This window comes from Enhydra lutris, unplaced genomic scaffold, assembly GCF_002288905.1.
Source record: "Enhydra lutris kenyoni isolate GAN:26980312 unplaced genomic scaffold, ASM228890v2 scaffoldscaffold93, whole genome shotgun sequence".
Classification (NCBI taxonomy): Eukaryota; Metazoa; Chordata; class Mammalia; order Carnivora; family Mustelidae; genus Enhydra; species Enhydra lutris.
In genome coordinates, this window is record NW_019154177.1 from 2,657,462 (window position 1) to 2,676,973 (window position 19,512).

Below are 19,512 nucleotides of genomic sequence, written 5' to 3' on the forward strand. Positions count from 1 at the left end.
ATCGGGTTCTCTGCTTCCCCCTCCCACTGTCTGCCTGCCTCTCTACCTACTTGTGATCTCTGTCTGTCAAATAAATAAGTAAAATCTTAAAAAAAAAAAAAAAAAAGAAAGAAATACCTTATTATTATTAAAAAAAAAAAACCTACTAGAATTTGGTTATACGTTTAAATCTTTTCTGATTCAACAATTTATTGAACATCTTCTATGCACCATATTCTCTTAACATCTTTGCAGATGTTTTTACCCTTACTAGAAGGCTTTCCCCCACTCCTTCCTTGCTTGACCAACTTCTGTTTTCATCTTGCTGCTTCAGTGTCAAAATGACCCAGGAAGTTCTCACTAAAACCCCTTTATGCTCTGACATCAGGGGCAGGGCTCCTGCCGTTATTACCACAACACTAAGCACAGTACCCTGTGGTGACTTTATTGCATTTGACTTTGGACTTTGAGGACAGGGATGTTTTTCCCCAGTCCTGACCTGTTGCTTAGCAAAGAGAAAGCAGATAGATGTTTGCGTTTACCAAAGAAAATGGAGTGGGGATAGTTAAACAGAGGGAAGGACAGTAATACAGCATGATAAAGTAGAATTTCTTGCAATTCAGTGTGACAGCCATCTAACTGGTCTTCCTCCTTCGACTCTTGCCCTCCCCTGACAGCCTATTGTCCACCCCCCACCCTCAACACTTTGTGTTCTGTGTTGGAAACTCTTAACGGTATCCCATCACTTTCAGAGAAAATCACAGCTTGGAGCATCTTCCATTTCCTGGCCTCTAGCTATCTCTGCAATCATATCAGCTATCATCCTTATCCATCTTCTTTCCAATTCAGCCCCTTCTACTTCCTTGTTCTTCCTCAGTGAGCCAAATAGCCAAACACGTGTTCACCTCCGGTCTGCTGGAGTGTTTTCCCCACATATTGACATCCCCTCCCTTATTTCATTAAGGGCTCTGCTCAAGTATCTCATCATCGATGACTTCCCTAACCACCCTATCGAAATTGCACCCACTTTTAGTTGTTTACTTAAGGCCCCTCCTCCCATAAATATGTGTATTTTCTACTTCTCTCCCCAGGCTCAACCAGAATATAAGCTTGGTGAAAGAAGAGACTTTGTTGCCCCCAGCACTTGGACAATTCCTAGCATTAAAAAGAGTAAAAATGGGAATAAAACTGTGTAGAAACAAAATTATCTGCACATACACAACATACAGTTTACCTATGTAGAAAACCCAAAAGAACATACAGACATATTAATTAGTGAGAGTTTAGCAAGGTTGCTGGATATAAACATCAGCTTTAGTTAAAAATGGAAAAACGCAGTAACTAAAAATACACCATAAGAACAGCATCAAAAAGTATAAAGTCCCTAGGAAATATTAACAAAAGACATTTATGGAGAAAATTATAAAACTTTATTGAAAGACATTTAAAAAGGCTAAATAAATGAAGAACTGTATCATGTTCATGGATTGGAAGACTCAACATTGTATTATTTAGTCTATAAATTCCGTACAAATCCAATAAAAATTCCAACATTTTTGTTTTGTTTTAGAACTTGTCAATCTAATTCTAAAAGTTGTACAGAAGAGCAAATGGCTAAGAGCCAAGATACTCCCAAGGAAGAAAAATTTGGTGGTGATTTTTTTGGATGTGGGATTTGTCCTGAGATATGAAGACCTGTTTCTAAAGTTGTAGTACTCAGGATTGTATGGTACAGCCACAAGGTTAGACAAATTGACTGAAAAGAAATAATCAACAGACCCACCCACACAGAGACTTTACTTATGAAAGAGCTGGTGTTATAGATCAGTGGGAAAAGAATAAACTATTCAGAGAATGGTGCTGGGGCAACAACCACTTATCCATATGGAAAAAATACTATATTGAACTTCTATCTCCTACTTTTCACAAAAATCAGTTCAGAGCAGACTAAAGACAAATGTGAAAAGCAAGACTATAAAAGGTTTACAATGCAGGAAAGAATATCTCTATGACTTTGGGTAGGAAATGATCCCCCTCCCACCAAGCTAATTTGTATTCAGCTTTATCAGATACTTTTCAAAACCAGTTATTTCCAGGAGGACAATCCATAACATTTTACAACTTTTAAACTCCCCTCCCCCAAAAGTCAACAGTCTTCTGTTGTGTTTGAAAAGGCGGGAGTTCTCAGAAGGGGTGGATATTTCACAAGAGGCATGGAAGATCTTTTCACAGGTCAACTCGGACACGGAAGAAAGGAACTAAAAACTCTAAGATCATCAATGCAATGATCTACAAACTACAAAGGAATCTTGGCTCTTTGGAGCAACACCATCTTGGTGTTATCACCAGGAAGCCTGAGTACTGTTACCCAGCATGGGATTTTAGGGGAGCCAAGGCCACATCACAACTATTTCAGGAAGTCAAGTATATGCTGATGGCATCAGGAAAGAAGACATGAAGTTTTGCTTCTCTGTGCTGTAAGGCTTCTAAGCCAAAGTGGCTGACATGTGTGAATGTCAGAGAATCTCTCCTGGGAACCAAGAATAATCTTCAAAAACAAGGACAGAAAATCCCATCTTCCCCCATTTCAAGCCAGCTTCTGAGACATTCTATTAGTGGTATTTGCACTTTCCACAAAGGACAACAACAATGCATCTTGTATGCTAACAACGTTAAGTTTGGGGAAAAAAACACAACACCCAAATTCTACATTTTTATAAAACTTGATTAAAGAAAAATAGTATTTCAAACAGTAGAGTCACTAGAAGTACAGACTATCAAAAAAGTACACTTCACTTGGCATCCCCACTGCCTTCTGCTTTCTGTGACTGGACTGTGGAAGCATCTAGGTTCTTTGCAGCGTTGTTCCCCTCCTTGCCACCATCTGCTTTCCCCTTTCTCCCTTTGGGTAGCTTCTCTCCTTTCTTTGCAGGGGCCTTTTTAGGCCGGGATTCTGGTTTTGGAGGAGCCGGTTTAGCAGACAAGCGTGCCGATCTCCTCTGCGGCTCATCCTTCACCTTCCCTTTGTCACCTTTAGCATCTCCTTTGGCCTTTCTCTTGGGCATGGTGGCAGCAGCGCTGGGCAGGTGGCTTGGCCAGACCAGGCAGGGGGGCGGTTTCTGTCTTCCTCCCACTGCTCCTAGAAAGATTTCTTTAACAAACACAAAAAGTGTCAACCAAATGGGAAAGACTGACAAATTTAACTACATTAAAATTCAAATTTGGCTATAATAAAATGAATAATTTGTGTAAATCAAAGATAGTATGAAAAAGTAAAAAGGTAAGTTATAAGCAGGGCAAAGATATTCCTAACACACACAACTGACAAAGGATTTGAATCCAGGATATATAAAGAATTTCTACAGACATATGAGAAAAGGACAAAAGGAAAATTTTAAAACAATGAGCAAAAGTGCAAACAAGTACTTCATACATGTAGTATAAATGCTGAAGAAGCACATAAAGTATGCTCAACCTCATTAGTAGTATGAGAAATGCATACTAACACTTTATACCCATCAAACTGGTGGAAACTAAATGGACAAAATCAAGGGCTCAGCAGATGTACAACAATTAAAATGCTATACATTGCTGGGATGTGTGTTTCTGTGTGTATAAATTAGTGTATTAAATCTGAAAACATTCTGAAAGCAATTTTACTTCTGAGTGTTTCCCTAGAGGAATTTTTGGAGACATGCAGAGGAGATCCCTACAAGAATGCTTATGGTGACTCTGTAATTTCAAAACCCGACATCACCCACTGGCCTTCAATAAGAGAGTAAATACGTTTAGTAGCATCTCTGGAAGGGAATGCTATTCAGAAGCAGAAATGAACAGATGGCAGTGACATGCAAAAACACGGATGAATCTTCAAGAACATACTGTTGGGCAAAATGACAGGTTGCAAGATATGTGTAGTACAGATCCATTTCCAAGTACAAAAGTGAATGACACGTTTAGGCTATAAGCATGTAGTAAAACCGAAAAAAAAAAACCCACAAACAAACAAGGGATAAAGATAAAAATTGGGACAGTAGTCACATCAAAGGGGGTTGAGAAAGGGATGGTGGTTGGAGAGAGGAAGAGGGTCCAGAGAAAGGGGTGGAGGTAAAATCCTCTCCCTTGAACAGAGGTGGGTAGGGAGGACGACATGGCTGGTGTACTATTCTCTAGATTCTACACAGAGACATTTTATGTATCTGCCCAAGAATTAATAAAAACTACATTTATTTTTTTAAATTTTATTTATTTATTTGATAGAGACAGAGATCACAAACAGGCAGAGAGGCAGGCAGAGAAAGAGGGGGGAAGAGCAGGCTCCCTGCTGAGCAGAGAGCCCGATGCGGGGCTCGATCCCAGGACCCTGAGATCATGACCTGAGCCGAAGGCAGAGGCTTTAACCACTGAGCCACCCAGGTGCCCCTAAAAACTACATTTAAAACGTATGTAGCCCAAAGGACAGGTTCAGGGATACACGAAATGGAAAGTGATTTATTTTTAGTCTGGGTCATTAGGACCTGGGCGGATGGCTGGCACCCACAAGCACTGTGTGAAGTTTTTTAAAGCTTTAAGCCAGGACTAGCTCCTCACACCTCTGCCCCACCCTCAAAAACATTCCCTGGGGATTTCTGTAACCTTATGCCCTGTCCCACTCTACAATGTTTTAAAAAAAAAAAAAAAAAAAAAAAAAATTGTGTTATCTTGTCCCTAAATTGCTCCAAATCTTGTTTTGTTCTGTTTTGTTTTTGCCGGACCTCACTATGTGGATACGTAGTGGGCAAACATGATCCTTGGCTAACAAAAGTGAGCACCTACAAATGGTGCTAAAACATCAAATTTATCTATTTTTCTCCCCATTTTTTTCACCATAACTAAAATTACCAGACATTCTGCATTTTTTTCTTTCCCTCATGTGCAACACAGGGAGAAACGTGTTCGTATAAAGAAGAAAGGAGAAGCAAAGTGCCTTGAATCAGTCAGTATTTTTTCCTTGGTAACCTTGTAAGAAACTTTGGGGACAGAGCGAAATTGAGAGGAGAAACACTTACATTCTCATGCTGAAAGCGACTCACTGAAAAGCAAATGTGAAATTAGCTGGACCCTTCTCTTCCCTTACTGTGCTCTTCCCTTGCCTCTAAATATTCTAAATTCCTGAGGGCCAAAAAGTCCCTGTTGCCTCAGATGCACGCTTGCCGTTCCGACCCAGGAGACTCCGCCTGCTCTCTGCCGAGAACATGCTTCCCTAGACATTGAATGAATTTATGCCTAATTTATTCCCTTTTTTCTCTCTACCAAATGTATCACTAAAGAAATGTGTGAACAATCCTTACAGAACAAAAGGCTTTTTTTTTTTAAGTCCAAATTCTGACACAATAAAGAAAATAATTTTGAAGGAAAATAATTGAGAAAGACGCCAGAGATCACATTGGTCTACTCTGGGTATGGTAAAGGTGTGCCCACAAAGGAACAGGTAGGAAAAGACAGCTGTTCTTAAAATGAGCAAACCAACATTGATAGATATTTTATGGCATGAAAATCATCTGTCTAGTATTAGGGTGATGTGGTCTATACCTGTTGCCCTGGCATAATTATTTATAATGCTCCCATTCATTCTCAAAGGTGTGCTAGCTTGAATAGAAAATGAAAATGTCACTCTAAACCTTCTGCATATATTTTTAGAGACCTTTCTGTTACCAGAGAATGAGAGAGAAAACCAAAGGGTGAGCTTTTGTTCTAGGACACACTTCCCTAAAGAATGGACACTCCATACCATTCTCCTTCCATCTCACTCCAAAACTGTGTTTCTTAGCCCAAGTCCTGGTGTGGGAATGCTCACAGTCTGTTTCCTGGGCTCAGTCTTCTTCATGTTAGATCCCTTGCAGTCCATCCCAAGCAGGGGGGCCATGATCTCCACATGTCAAAGGCCGAAACACAGCAGGTAACAATAAAGATAAATTCAAGGAAAACAGGCCACTGTCTGGATGCTGTATCTGAGTACACGAATATGGATTAGTTCCTTGAAACTCACCTTTAGGAAGCTTATCAGGAGACCACGGGCTGACTCTCCAGAGACCTTACAAATTAGGAGACAGATACACAAATAAGGAAAAAGGGCCAGTGGGGTAAAAGGCATTTCATTTCCGTGAAGGCCAAGGAGGGATGGGGAGGGCAGCGTTCTCACCATACAGTGGTGTTAACTGAAAAGAAATTACTTGAGGTGGAGTACCGGGGACCTTTTAAGGACAATGAAGCTATTCTGTACGCACTATAATTGTAGATACATGGCCTTATGCATTTAGTAAAACTCAACTGTATACAAAGAGTGAAGCCTACAGTAAACAACGAATTCAGTTAAGAATAATGTGGAAACACTGGCTCATCAGTTGTAACAAATGTACCACACCAATGCAAGTTGTTATTAATAAGAGAAACTTCAAGAACAGGAGAAACTACTTTCTGCTTAATTTGTCTGAAAAACTAAAACTGCTTTTAAAAAAATAAAGTCTCTGAAAAACTAAAACCGGTCTTAAAAAAATAAAGTCAACTAATTTAAAAAAAAATATTTTAAGAATTAAAAAAGGGGGAAATAATTTGTTAGACAATAAAATAGAGAAGTCACAGGACTACAAATATCCCATCATGCATGTGAGAGAAAAGAAATATTATGAACGGGCAGATAAAACATATAAGTAATTGTATAACTTTGGGAACACAGAGATAGGACTTTCAATGCAATCGCCAGGGCAATAAATTATCAAGACATGGCAACAATTTTTAAAGTTTTAGGAATTTAACAATTCCCCTTTGTTAAAATAACACTTCCAAGGACAGAATTATATTAACAGAGAACAGAACAAACAAAATAGTGAAAGCGTTGAATCATTCATCTTCGCATTGCAAAGAATCGGACTGAAATTCCTGGGAAAGTTCACAATTTAACTCTTCATTTAACCAGACTGCTTGTTCTCTAATGTGGAAAGCTTCTCTCCCTCAGCAGCCTCAGGGGAGAGGGAACATCTGCTCCAGCCTTTTTAAAGAATACTTTTGTTAGCTACGAAGACTTGCATATTTTCATTAGAAGCAGACCCACGAAGTTTAAATTAACTGGTAGAAGTAGCTTTAAAAACACAAAAGTCAAATAAAAAGCAAAGAGTTATTTCAGCTGCAATAAAAATATGCAAATGATGAGTAAAATGAGGAGATGCAGGTGTGCTACCGTCTTCTGTGAGGTTAACTGCTGGGAAATCTCCAAATTCTGTCAATAATATATCTACTACGTCAATCTCAGTCCCCAGATGTGAGCTCAATTTGTGCCCCCACCCACCCACCCAAATTCATAGTCTGAAGTCCTAACCCCCAGGACCTCAGACCGTGAATGTATTTGGAGATGGGGACTTTAAAAAGGTAGTTAAGGAAAAATGGGTCATATGGGTGGGTCCCAATCCCATATAAGAGTAGATGAGGACACAGACAATACAGAGGGGTAACCGTGCAAAGAGGTAGCAAGGTGACCATCTGTGAGCTAAGGAGAGAGGCCTCGGAAGAAACCAAAGTGCCACCATCTTGATGCTGGACTTCCAGCCTTCAGAACTGTGAGAAAATAAATTTCCGTGGCTCACCACACGCATTCTGTTGCGGCAGCCCTAGCGGACTACCACAGGAGGAAGGAGTGTAAAGACCTTAGGGACCTACAACACATCTCGGATCAGATTCATTTTGAGGTTTTGCATAGCTCTCAAAATCCTTTTCCCATATTTTTTTTCACTTTCATTACAGGCCTGACTCCAGTATCCATGGAGAAAAACCTACCTCATCCTACACACCCCACCCCATTTCCAGCAAACGGGTACAAGGCACATTTCAGCAGCATCCTTTGGTTCCCTGGACTGTTACTGACCCGGATTTCTGGGAAATAGTTCTAACTTGGGTTCTAGTCTTGATCCCACCCCCAAAGTCAGAAGGCCACCTTCTTCGCTCTGTACCTTGGGGTTGCAGGGAAGACCTGGGAGAAGGCTGCTAACATCAAGCTTAGGAAAGAGAGGATAAAGGCTATAACAAAATAAAAGACTGTAGGTAGGGTGCAGTGTGCCGCAGGAGCAAGAGCTCTCGTGGCATATGGGCCACAATCTAGAGCCCACTTGTTCTCCACCTTCCAAAGGAAGTATCAGCCACGGTGGGCAGCCTGAGCTTCTGTTTGGCATTGAGGGAGACTGGGGGAGGAAAGGGTGGTAGAAAGAGGTGAGAAAGGGCAGAGTGTCTGAAACCCTAGGTCTCCTGCATTTTGCCAGAAAACACCTAGTTGGAAGAGAAGCAGAGAGCCATAGACTCAATGAAACGGTCACTCATCTGCAACTGGTGGTCTTGGGGCACACTCCGTTTCCCAGCTACAGGACTCCCGCCCACTGGCATCACAGAGGGATGGGAGAGGACAGATCTCCCAGCACCTCCCAGGCCCCTGAGACCCATGCGTCCTTTCAAGGCACCACATTAACTCACTTGTATTTCTGAGCAGTCGAGAAGAGACTTCAAATGAAAATGTCTCAGATACAACTCTAGGAGCACATACCAAAGCTAACTATTGTCTTGCTAACAAGGAAATTAACAAGATGGTAAAAGCAAGGGTTTTTCTGAGAAGGTATGACAATGGACGGGGGAGACGGAGCTGGGGAGAGAGAGGAAGAGAAACAAAACCACAGCTCATTAGGTAAAGATTATCCTTTCTTTTTTTCATAGCCATAAAAACACCATATTCATAGCAGTCATTCATTTCAGGGAACGTAGAGCAATGGGGCCTGAGAGACTAGGCTTGGCTAAGCCCTAAAAGTAGTAGTAGTAGCAGCAGCAGGAACAAAAACAACGGAAGCAGGAGTAGTCGTAATAACACATCCAAGACAACCCTCAGGATATACCCGAGGCTGTCAGGGAATATCCAGACTTTTCTGCACCGGGAAAGCCCCTGATGGATGCAATGACCACGGAAGCAGGCCGTGTGTCAGCCAGAGGTCGCGGAGGCCACACACAGGGCTCAAGATCTGAATTTCAAGAGGGGATGCCAGGGGCTTTCCTCAAGCTTCGAGGCAACACGCGGAGTCCACAGCTGGTCCGTTTCTTAACTTTGGGTTCGTTTTCTTTCTTTTGGCGGGGAGCGCACAGGGCCAGGTGGCGGAAGCCGCGGGCCTTGAGCGTCCGCCGGGTGGGCTCTCCCGAAGGCGAGGCCTCACGGAGCCAGGCAGCGGGGAGGGCGAGGCCGCGGCCAGGCCAGGCCGGACCACCCGCCCGACAGCTCCCAGCCGCGGGCCCGCGCCGCCGCCCCCAACTTCGCCCCGGCGTCTCTGCGGGGCCGCGGGCGCCGCTCCCGGAGACTGGCGCTCCCGGCCGCCAGCGGTACCGTTACTGTGGAGAGGCGGGGTGGGCGGGCGGCGGCGGCCCTCACCGCGACCGGGCCCGACCGCCCGAGGGTCCCCAGCACGCGGGGGGCGGCCGGGCCACCCCACTGTCGGGAGGCGCGCGCGGAGGCCTCCGCTGCTTACCCGAGTCCCGCGGCCGTCGAGAGGCGCGGGCGCCCAGGTGCCGCCCGGGCCGCGCGGGTGCCCTCAGCTGGGGCAGGGCCGGCGCGGGCCGTGGGGCCGAGGGGAGACGCGCGCAGCGGGCCCTGCCGGGAACAGGAAGGTGGCGGGCGGCGAGGAACCGCTTCCGGGGCTGCGGGCTGCCGGCCGCCTCGCGTCGGAGCGGGGGAGAGCGGCTTCTCCCCTCGCGATACGTCAGGCCGCCGCCGGGGCCGCGGGACTCCGACCCACCTCGGGCGGTGCCGCTTCCGCACCGCGGCCCGGCCACAAGATAACAGAAGGCGGGGAACGTATTTATATATATATATTTTTTTAATGCATAAGAAAAAATTTCAATTAGTTAAAAATTGGAGTACCACTTGTTTCCGCCCGGTTTCGAACCGGGGACCTTTCGCGTGTGAGGCGAACGTGATAACCACTACACTACGGAAACGCGGCGGCGAAACACTGCTCCAGAGCGCAGTTCTCCCTGCAGAACACGCCCTCCCGTCCTTGCAGATGAGTGTTTACATGCGTGTGCATCCGTGCACCTCGAGCGCTCACACGAAGCACGCCACTGGACGCAGATCAAGCCCTTGCAGTGTACAAACCTAAAACCAAATCTTTAACCATTTATTCTGAAAATGACCAGTTGGAGGAAAACAATAGAGAGTCCTCAATCTTTATGAAACTCGACCGCAATGGGCATGCCCCGGCACCGTGCACATTCCGCGCGCACCCGGCTCGACAGGGGGTGACGACCCAACTGTGCTAAAAGCGCCGGCTTCTTGCTCCGGAGAACTTGGAGGTAAACCTCCCTTCGCCCCAATTTTCGGACTCCATAGACCTCCTCGGCGGTGTGCGCAGAGGAAAGGAGTAAAAGATATTACGCGCCCGAGCCAGCCAGGAGTCGAACCTGGAATCTTCTGATCCGTAGTCAGACGCGTTATCCATTGCGCCACTGGCCCGCGCGGGAGTGTGGGGGCGCCTGTCCGCCTTCGTGAGGACGCAGGCGCCGGCGGGTCCCGGCGAGGCGCGCTCGCGCTGGGGCCGCGCTCCCCGCTGCCCAAGCTAAGCGCCCGGCGGGTCCCCTGCAGCCGCCTGCTTGCGTCCCGGCGGCCGCGTCCTCTCTGCCCGCGCCCCCCTGCATCCACGCGTTCGCTCACCAGCTTGTGTTACCTGCCGTTCGAGGCGCTGGAAGCCGATCCGAGGAGAAAAGAGATACGATCCCTGCCCTTCGCGAAGCTTACGACCATGAAGCATTCATTACCTAAGTAAAACAATCACGATAAGCCCTTGAAGGAAAGCTAACAAACCGGGAAGGCTAGGGAAGCAGCATCAGCCGGCACGCACATGGATGCTCTCACTCGTTCGCTTTCTCAGCAAGCACAGAAGCATCTCTTCCGTGTGCGAAGTCGGCCTCTGTATTTCGGAGAAGTAATTGTTATCTCCATGCCTCGGGGAGCGCTGCGAACATGCTGAGAGCTGTTAACGGACTGAGTGAAACTGCCTGATATTGAGGACATACGCGATGAGTTTAGAAAATAGTTGTTTTCAGCTCATAAGATGTCAGCAGCCCTTTGGAAGATCATACATGTTGCTACTCTTTCTGCATAACATTAAAGTCTATCTACTTAGGAATTTCCCCCTGGACAGTAGAGCAGGGGACTTCTGACGAGGTGTTGTACTGTACCCCTAGGGCATTTTGGCGGCTATGGGCTGCCTCACAAAATAACTTTTAAATATAACGAAAAAAGATAAATACAGAAGATGTCAAAGGGCAATCAATTGTATTGGAATATGTTATTAAAATATTAAAAATGTATGATATGGTAATACTTGTGCTCCTTTATTAATGCACTAAATGACAATATATAGCAGGAGGTCTAATAAATACTGTAATTTCAAAGCACTCATGAGCATAAATGGTATTTAAAGCAATTTGTTAACAACTGTACTTTGATATAAAATATTTATGATTTCCGAAAGTAATAAAGTCAAAAAGTCTGAAATACAACCGTGATCTGTTGCCTACATTCATAGTCGAAGAAAACCCATAATTTCAGTAACAAGTTAGTCAAGATAAAAATGTATTTTCCCAACCCAGTTCAGAGACTATCCCCTCCCTATAAGAAGCAAAAGGAGATTTCTTGAAAGAAGTTTGGAAACATGAACAATTATGCTTGAATTTTCAGAAATGAAGCGAACAGGTAATTCTTGGTCCTATTTTGTGCTAATCACATACCCAGCATGGACAGGGTAGGTCCCAAGGTGTCACTGGAGCCATTGATTCCATCTTGCACCACTAAAATGGGCTTCGGCTCAGAGAACTGGAGGCCCTGTCCACATTTGCTCTCCTCCCTTTGTTGTGCAGATTTTGAAAGCTTCTCTTGCTGCTTCAAACCTCTCTGCCAGGTTCACAAGCCGGCATGAGCTGAGGCAGGCTTTCATTTCGTTTTTGGAGAGCTTTCTCCCATGCCTTCTTTTCTGAAAGTTCCGGTTTCTAGTTTCCAGTCTTTTCTTCAGTGGCTGTACCAGTCAGAGAAACAGAGTCCAGAAAAAACACAACTAGTACGAGAATATGAATGAATGAAGAAGTATTTCTAGGACTGGCAAGTCTGAACTCTGCTGGGAGGGCCTGTACTTAAGAAAATGTCAGGCAGGATCTGATGCGACAGTCTTGAAACCGAATTTCTTTTTCCTCAGGAAAACTTCCATTTTATTTTCAAAGCCTTTCAACTGGTTGGAAATAATTGGTTCAGCTGGTGGGCTCACCCATATTACTGTCAACTAACTGTAGATATTATAGTATTATATATTATATTATATTATATTATAATTATATTATATATATTATGGTCAACTAATTGTAGATATTAACCATATTTACAAAATAGCTTTGTAGCAATCTGTAGATTAGTGTTCAGTTGAATAACTGGATAGCATAGACTAGCCGAGCGAGCACATCAGGCTAACCATCACAGTGCTGGACTCCTCTCCATCCTCTGTGTCTCAGTACACTGTCCTTCCGGTTTCTCTCTCAAGTGTATGGAAAATGGCACTATCTGCCGCTCGCCTGTTGTCAGCAGTCTATGACGTGGAGATCTGCACCTTCTTCAATTTCAGATGTGTTCAAGAGAGCCAATGTGAGAGTCCCTTCCATGGTCTTTGCTAGTCACATTGGGAATTGAGTAGAAGGTAGAATTCACACCCAGATTTCTGGAAATGATTGCTCTAAGTCTTAGTTTTTACCCCCCAAGATTTGTGTCTGGCTTGTTAAACAGCTGACTTCCAAGAATTGCTGTGTACCTTTTGACAGCTGCTCACCAAAGGAAAAACCCAAGCAAAATACTGTTGGCTCTACCATCTTTCTGCCTGCCACAGTTAGGTCAAAGCTGTTGGTGAAGTGACTGTGCTGTTTGTGATTATACTGATTCCAGGCACCCTAATAATAATATGAGGTTAATCTTATAATATTAAAGAAATAGGTGCTTACTTCATGGAGTCTCAAACTGGTTCAGAGACTTTGTTTTACTGAAATGAGAAATCTAGTAGAGTCACGTTTTCACACTCAGCCCCTCACTCCCCGTCATGCATGTAGGCGCAGGTTAACTGCCAACTGCTGCCGTTTAGGGCGTGACAGCAAAATCCTTCAGATGTCGACACGGGGTAGAAAAACTGAAATGTGGATTTCGGAATTATCACCATGACAATAAATTTTAAGCAACATAACCAATCATAATTTCGTTGGGGAGGTTACTTTCACAGTTATGGCCCCGTGATTTGTAAAATCTTGGGAGTTTCACTGATGCTCTCTGTTCAAATTTCATTCCCAAGGACAGATTTATTTTACAGAGAATAGAATAAACCGGGAACAGTTACAAATACACAAGTCCCCATGACAATATAGAAATTCTTGTGAATGCTCTCAATTTGACACCTTATCAAACAGATCCTTTGGACAAGTTTTGGGATTAGAAAGCTTCTCCCCCTCTCTAGTTGCAGAGGAGAGGGGGTCGCTCCTTTCTGTCTAAGACTGGGTTTTAAATATGAAGTCTTGTATTTTTAAGGTGTGACTCTGGAATTCCATTAACCAACATTATAAGCAAGAAGCAAGCCGGTGAAACCCAATTTTACGGAAAGAAATGGGGTAAGGAATGACTGGACTTTTAATTAAACACTGAACTACAGGACCGAGAGCTCGCTTCCCGAGGGACCAATTCTCGGTGCTGGAAGTGTTCTGGGGTGAGCAGAGCGCATTCCCCGCCTCGGGCCGCAGGTCACACTCCCCTCGCAGGCAGAAGAACCGCTCTCCCCGCAGTTTCTGGGACTAGACGCCTCTGGCGCCGCCGGAAGGGGACTCAGTTTTCCTGTAGCCGCGCGGTTTCTTAGGTCTTCCCGAGGCGAAGCGGGAACTGCTTCATCTTTAGGGTCTGGAGAAGCATCTGGACTGCTCCTGACCCTCAATGGTGAAAAAAATCCAGAAATGCACCCAACAAAAACAAAGATCATTCCTTTTCACTGTCGATTTGAATCCAAGCAGTCGTGCTGGCTCCGTGGCTTAGCTGGTTAAAGCGCCTGTCTAGTAAACAGGAGATCCTGGGTTCGAATCCCAGCGGGGCCTTTTGTGGTTTTCCCGCCCTCTACGAAGAGGACGAGCCATCAAAGTGTAATATTAGGGGTAAATTCCCCTATGGAATTTAACTCAAGCGTTTTATACGGGCCTAACGGTAGGCGCTTTGACTGTTTGCAAAGAGAAGGTATGAAGATGAAGTTGCGTTCTTTTAGGGAGAAAGAATTTCTATCTTTCTTGATGTCAACATCTTTATTTCGCATGTAATACATTTTATCACTTTACTAAAGGAACCGGGGAAAGCAGCACGCAAAATCACCAAGTTTAAACTACAAGCAACAGCATCATCTCAGGTCATTCTATTCTCTTTCCTGAGGGAATTCCAAACGGATACACGCTCCCAATCTGCAGGCGGTATTTTTAGAAAGGCCAACCTCAGCCATGATTGATAAATGTGTTGTTGGCAGCCACTAAAACCCAGCTGCATAACACAAACCATAAGTAAGTAATTTAAAAGGTGGTTTTGTGCCCGGAGTTTTTTGGAAGGGAAAATCAAACAGGAACACATATTTGTCATCAAGATTTCAGAAAAGAAGTCGTCAGGGAGAAGCATCTACTTGATTATATTATCAGAGTGGCTAGCCCCCTAGAACAGGCAGACCTGAAAATGGCAGCTTCCAGGCTGATTTGAGGAAGTCCAGAAGAGCTGAGGCGCCTACTCCCAAACTCTCCAAGAGGGAAGGAAAAAAAAAAAGGGAAGTGGAAAAGTAGTCTGGAGTTCTACTCGCAGCCAGGGCCCTACAGAAACCAAATCAAGAGAAATGGAACCTCACTGTAGCTGTTAGCAGCTCTCTTGCTCATCTCCCACCACCAAGCTCCCCACCACCCGGTGCAGAAAGTTCCACCAGTTGGCTTTTACCTTCAGAGCACATTATTTTATGTAGATGGTCAAGGGTTGACTATGATCTCTTGTCCTATCTGTAGAAACAAAACGTCCCAGGACTTTGAGGACTAGTTCAGGAAACAACTCTATTCTTATGGAGAATTCCTCCACTGCACTCTGCCACTTAACTCCCACTTTTCTTTATAGGCGTCAGACAGCAATGGAAAGGCATTTTTCACTACAACCTCCCATCCTGGGCTCATGAAAGCCTTTCTTCCAGGTCTCGAGTACAGACGTCTATCAAATGCGGAGGACAGCTGAGTCACCAGGTAGAAGTCAACACTAGACCATGACTTTTCCTTGTTACTGAATCTGACTTAAGCTTCACTATCCGGCTCCATCAGGGTCCAGGAATGCCTTTCCTGGGATGCTTCCTGCCCAGAGGCCCTCAGTAGATCTGCACCATTGAGGTAAGGGCACTGGTTACTGAAGCAATGGAATATTCCAGGTGAGAATTCTAACCAACTTCTGCAGCCTGGGGAGAAGACGTAGACAAAGTGCTCCAGGCAAAGGAAATGACATGTGACCAGAGGTTATAAAGAGGATGCCCAGGGTGGGTAAGTGGAAGCAATGAGGGGAGAAGGTGTGTCTGCACCTCAAACTCTTCTTTGTGTGGACATGACCAAAGGCCTTTGAGTATCCTCACCATGTGTGGCCTCATGAAGACCCCAGATGCGCTTGACCTGACAGTTGATAAGTATCATGTACTTCATGGGGTTTTTGTTTTTGTTTTATTTTATTTTTGCTTCGTGGGTTTTTGTTTTGTTTTGTTTTTGCTTCGTGGGTTTTTGTTTTGTTTTCAAACAGACCATGTGTTACCAAAGCAGTAAGGGTGGCATTTGAATTTACTGGTTGTGAAAGTAAGTCGAGTCTCTAGCTGGACTGCTGTGGTTCTCCTGCGAGGAGAAGGAGAAAGAAGGGACTGTGTTTCCCATTTGACCCTGGATAGCAACACTCATCTACTTGCTTTTTATCTGACTTTATGGCCAACCTGTCTACCTCCTGGGGCAAGTGCTGTCTCTGGATCTCCAGAGTTCCACACAGGCCCCAGAGATAGCAGATGCCCTATCAGGGGAAAAGGTACCATTTATCTGGTGTTTATTCTTTTCCAGGCATTTGTTATTTGCCAAGCACTCGACATATGCTAAGTCACGCAATGCCCGCTGCATCCTTATAAGGGAAGGTTCCGTTATTTCCCCTACTTTAAAGAGGAGGCACCAAGGCACGGGGGTACACAGTCATACAGCTTAGAAGTGGCAGAGTCAGGGGTGAGCCCATGTAGCCTGAATAGCATTGAACCAACCTGTTGGGCCTCCAGATATCTCTAAATGCTCCTCCTCTTTGCACCTATATGCCATTTCCTCCTCTGTCCTATGCTGCCGAGGCCCAAGTGGGGACTCGAAATGGGCAGAAATGGACTGAACATGTGGCCACCTGGGCAATAAGAGGAAACCTTGTTTGGTTGTTCCTTTCTAACCTTACTGATGACAATCTTTCTACGAAATACCAATTCACTTTTCTTTCAGTATATGTATGGACGTTTCTGTGAATTTTGAGGAATTTAGGAGGAGGCTGAATGATTCTGAATATCAGTGATCATAAAACAGATTCACCCTGTTTTCCGTCTTTGTAAGCAGGTATTAGATTGGATTTCTTTTTAAAAAAGGAAAGGTGAGAAGATTCTAGTTACCTGAGATTTTTCATTACTTGTGGCTTTGCAATAAATCATGTAAGAATAATAATATCCTCAAGTTTAGAGTTCAAAATAGAAACACTCTATGCTAATATTTGTAACTAGCTATTAATGCTTAAGATAAACAGGCTGGACATCAGGAAACTTGAACCTGAGGGATATTTCTGAAGATGTCACTAAACATGAATTTCTGTGTTTCTAAATCACATTCCTTGGGTCCTGGATCTTGTTATGAAGTGCAAACTTTGCAAACTGCCAGGCCCTCATGACCTGCCATATGCTCCCACTGTATGTCAAGGAAAGCTTCACAATGGAGTATGCAGGAAGATGTTCACTGATGGCACCCTTTTCTGTGGTGACAAGGCATGGGGCCCAATTTGGGAGTCATCCCTGCGTGAGTAGGCAAAGACACGCTTGCAGATCTCTGTGCAGCAATTAAAAGCGATTGGTCTAGCAACATAAATAAACCTAAACACCATAGTAGGACAGGAATAAAGTAAAAATAGAATGGGATACATGAAACAGCGTCATTTACGTGAATTAAAAACTCGAGAGCTAAAACCAAAAGCATATGTTCTGCAAACACGTTTAGAAAGAAAAAGATGACTTTCTCCAGTAATTTCTTATGGGGGTGGGGGATAGGAAATGAGATTGAGAAAAGGGTATTAGAAAGAAATCTGTAAGTAAACAAAACAAAAGAGGGGTCCTGGGAAGATCAGTGTAATTTAGGAGTCAACATTCCTTCAATTTCTTGAATGTAAGAAAGAGGAGATAAGATGAAAATTACTAGTTTTTAAAAGGCTTCCAGGTACAGAGTGCTTAATTCTAGAGCGATGATAAGAAATTTTTTTAAATTGATCATTCCACGGTGGGGAATATAGGAAAAGGTGGTGGGATACGTTCAGTAGTTTAACAATAGAAAAATAACGGCTTGTCAGGAGTGGGATTCGAACCCACGCCTCCAGGGGAGACTGCGACCTGAACGCAGCGCCTTAGACCGCTCGGCCATCCTGACCCGGCAGGTCTGAGCCTTGCTCCAAATTTATTTCTGGGTCTGCGGAAACACTATTCCCTTTGCTCAAGACGCGAGAACTCTGGTGAAAGAGTGAGAGAAAGTAGGCCTTGGAGAGCCGCCCGGGGCGCTCGGTTGCTGGGCGGTCGATGGGCACGGGCGGTGCAACCTCGGATTCGGGCCCCCGGGAGGGGCGGGCCGGGTGCGGGCAGGGCACTCTCTCTCCTCTCCGCGGCATCCTAGTTAGATAGTGAAAGGCCCCGCGACGCCGGAGTACACACGCTGTCCCAGGAGGCGCTAGGCCGGGCCCGCAGGTGCTCGCAGACTCCCCAGCCTCTCCTGTAAACCTCCCAGCCGGTGCTTAGCCCCCCAGCCCCCGACCCCCACCCCGGGAACCGGCTGGCCCGGCTTCTCGTTCTGAGTGCATTTAGCTCTTGTGCACTGAGGATTTGCGGGCGTCGCTGTACGGATGTTTTACTGCCATCGTTCCAAAAGGAAACAAAAAGCGAGTAGTTTCTGTATCTCGTAAACCCGGCGGGGGGCGCCCTCGACACCAGGCGTCTCCTGCAGCCGCTTTCCGAACGTACCTAAGGTCAGATGCGACCTGCTTCGGGTTTTCTCGCCCGGCGTTACGGTCAGGACCCTGTGCCCAGAAGAGCACCGACCGGAAGCGCGAGTTTCAGACAAAGCTCGAACTAGACCGTTGACCGCCAGGCGGATTTTAGACCCGTCGTCTCGCCTCTGTCCACCCGAGAACGTGCTTTCCTGGGCGCTTCACGGCTACGAAAATTCCGTGAAAGAACTCCAGTGCTTCGCCTCTTCAATTATGCACCAAATCCCCACCCCCAGGGAACCAGTTGAAGGCAAATTCCCAGTCCCATCCCTACCTACCGAATCGGACGCGGGAGGGAGAGTCCTGCCGTGCGCGGCTAGCAGGCGCTCCGCGTAATTCCCAGCCGTGCCCAGGTGTGCGAGGTACCCGCTTAAGGCACAACCCTGTAGCTCCTCACGGACGCCCCGCTCTGCCATCCGCAGGAGGTGAAACCGGAAAGCCTGTGGATAGTGCCACCTGGGAATGGTATTTGGTAAGATTTCCCTCCACCCCTAGGGGATGCTCCTGTGCACCCAAGTTTGAGATCATTATTTTAGGGTGAATCTTTCGTTTAAGGGCAAGGTGGAAGAGCCCCATTCAGAAGTGTTCCAGCCTCTGTGCTACAGGGCTCTGGCCCCAACAGGTGTGAATCAGAGTGCAGGAGCTCAAAGTGCGCTTGCAAGGGATGCGCGTGGTCTCCGTGCGCGCGCCCACCTGTGCCGCCATGTCTGCACGTGACTCGCTGCAGATCGCCACGGTGACTATGCCCGAAGGAAGGTGCTCCCAGGTACCTGAAAAGCCAGAGCCCAACCTCTCCGGGAGAAAAAATGGAAACAATCTGTAGAGAAGGTTAAAATCCGATTATTGGAGTGGTTGTATGGGAGGAGATGGTATGTAAGCATTTTCTGAAGACAAATATCTCTCTCAAGGATGCAGATAAACTTTCTGGGTTTTAGAGGTCCAGCAATGACCACTGTCGTCTCTTTTAGAAAATTGGGAAATAAAGCCAGACCTACCAACACTGATCATTTCCTCTAGGCCCTGGTAGCTGGTGCCAGCTGGAAAGAGAGCCTCAAGTCTCATCAGGTAAGTTCTTCCTCATTAGTGTCTCATGCGAAGAGGATAGACCTGGGGGAGGTGGGAGGGGTTGGAAAGGAACACAAATGTTTCCAACG

General features: G+C 45.5%; 1 protein-coding gene and 4 non-coding genes across 8 annotated transcripts; 1 reads left to right on the plus strand and 4 right to left on the minus strand.

The window, feature by feature from the left end:
- Positions 1 to 1,397: 1,397 nt before the first annotated feature.
- Positions 1,398 to 9,631, minus strand: LOC111138558 (high mobility group nucleosomal binding domain 4). Of its 4 annotated transcripts, XM_022490577.1 has the most exons (4): positions 9,510 to 9,626; positions 6,008 to 6,052; positions 5,750 to 5,887; positions 1,398 to 3,130 (listed from the first exon to the last, which is right to left on the minus strand). In XM_022490577.1, exon 4 carries the CDS (start codon positions 3,042 to 3,044, stop codon positions 2,772 to 2,774), a length of 273 nt encoding a protein of 90 aa, XP_022346285.1. In that variant the 5' UTR covers positions 3,045 to 3,130; positions 5,750 to 5,887; positions 6,008 to 6,052; positions 9,510 to 9,626; the 3' UTR covers positions 1,398 to 2,771. The 4 variants fall into 4 exon arrangements, with proteins under 4 accessions (XP_022346285.1, XP_022346286.1, XP_022346287.1 ...); XM_022490578.1 differs by lacking the exon at positions 5,750 to 5,887 and having other exon boundaries at positions 9,510 to 9,631; XM_022490579.1 differs by lacking the exons at positions 5,750 to 5,887; positions 6,008 to 6,052.
- Positions 9,632 to 9,905: 274 nt separating this feature from the next.
- On the minus strand, positions 9,906 to 9,978 carry TRNAV-CAC. The gene has a single exon. It is a non-coding gene; the product is annotated as a tRNA-Val (tRNA).
- A 441-nt stretch (positions 9,979 to 10,419) lies between these two features.
- On the minus strand, positions 10,420 to 10,492 carry TRNAR-ACG. Its single transcript has one exon. It is a non-coding gene; the product is annotated as a tRNA-Arg (tRNA).
- Positions 10,493 to 14,074: 3,582 nt separating this feature from the next.
- On the plus strand, positions 14,075 to 14,148 carry TRNAT-AGU. Its single transcript has one exon. It is a non-coding gene; the product is annotated as a tRNA-Thr (tRNA).
- Positions 14,149 to 17,665: 3,517 nt separating this feature from the next.
- TRNAL-CAG lies at positions 17,666 to 17,748 on the minus strand. Its single transcript has one exon. It is a non-coding gene; the product is annotated as a tRNA-Leu (tRNA).
- Between the last annotated feature and the right edge of the window lie 1,764 nt (positions 17,749 to 19,512).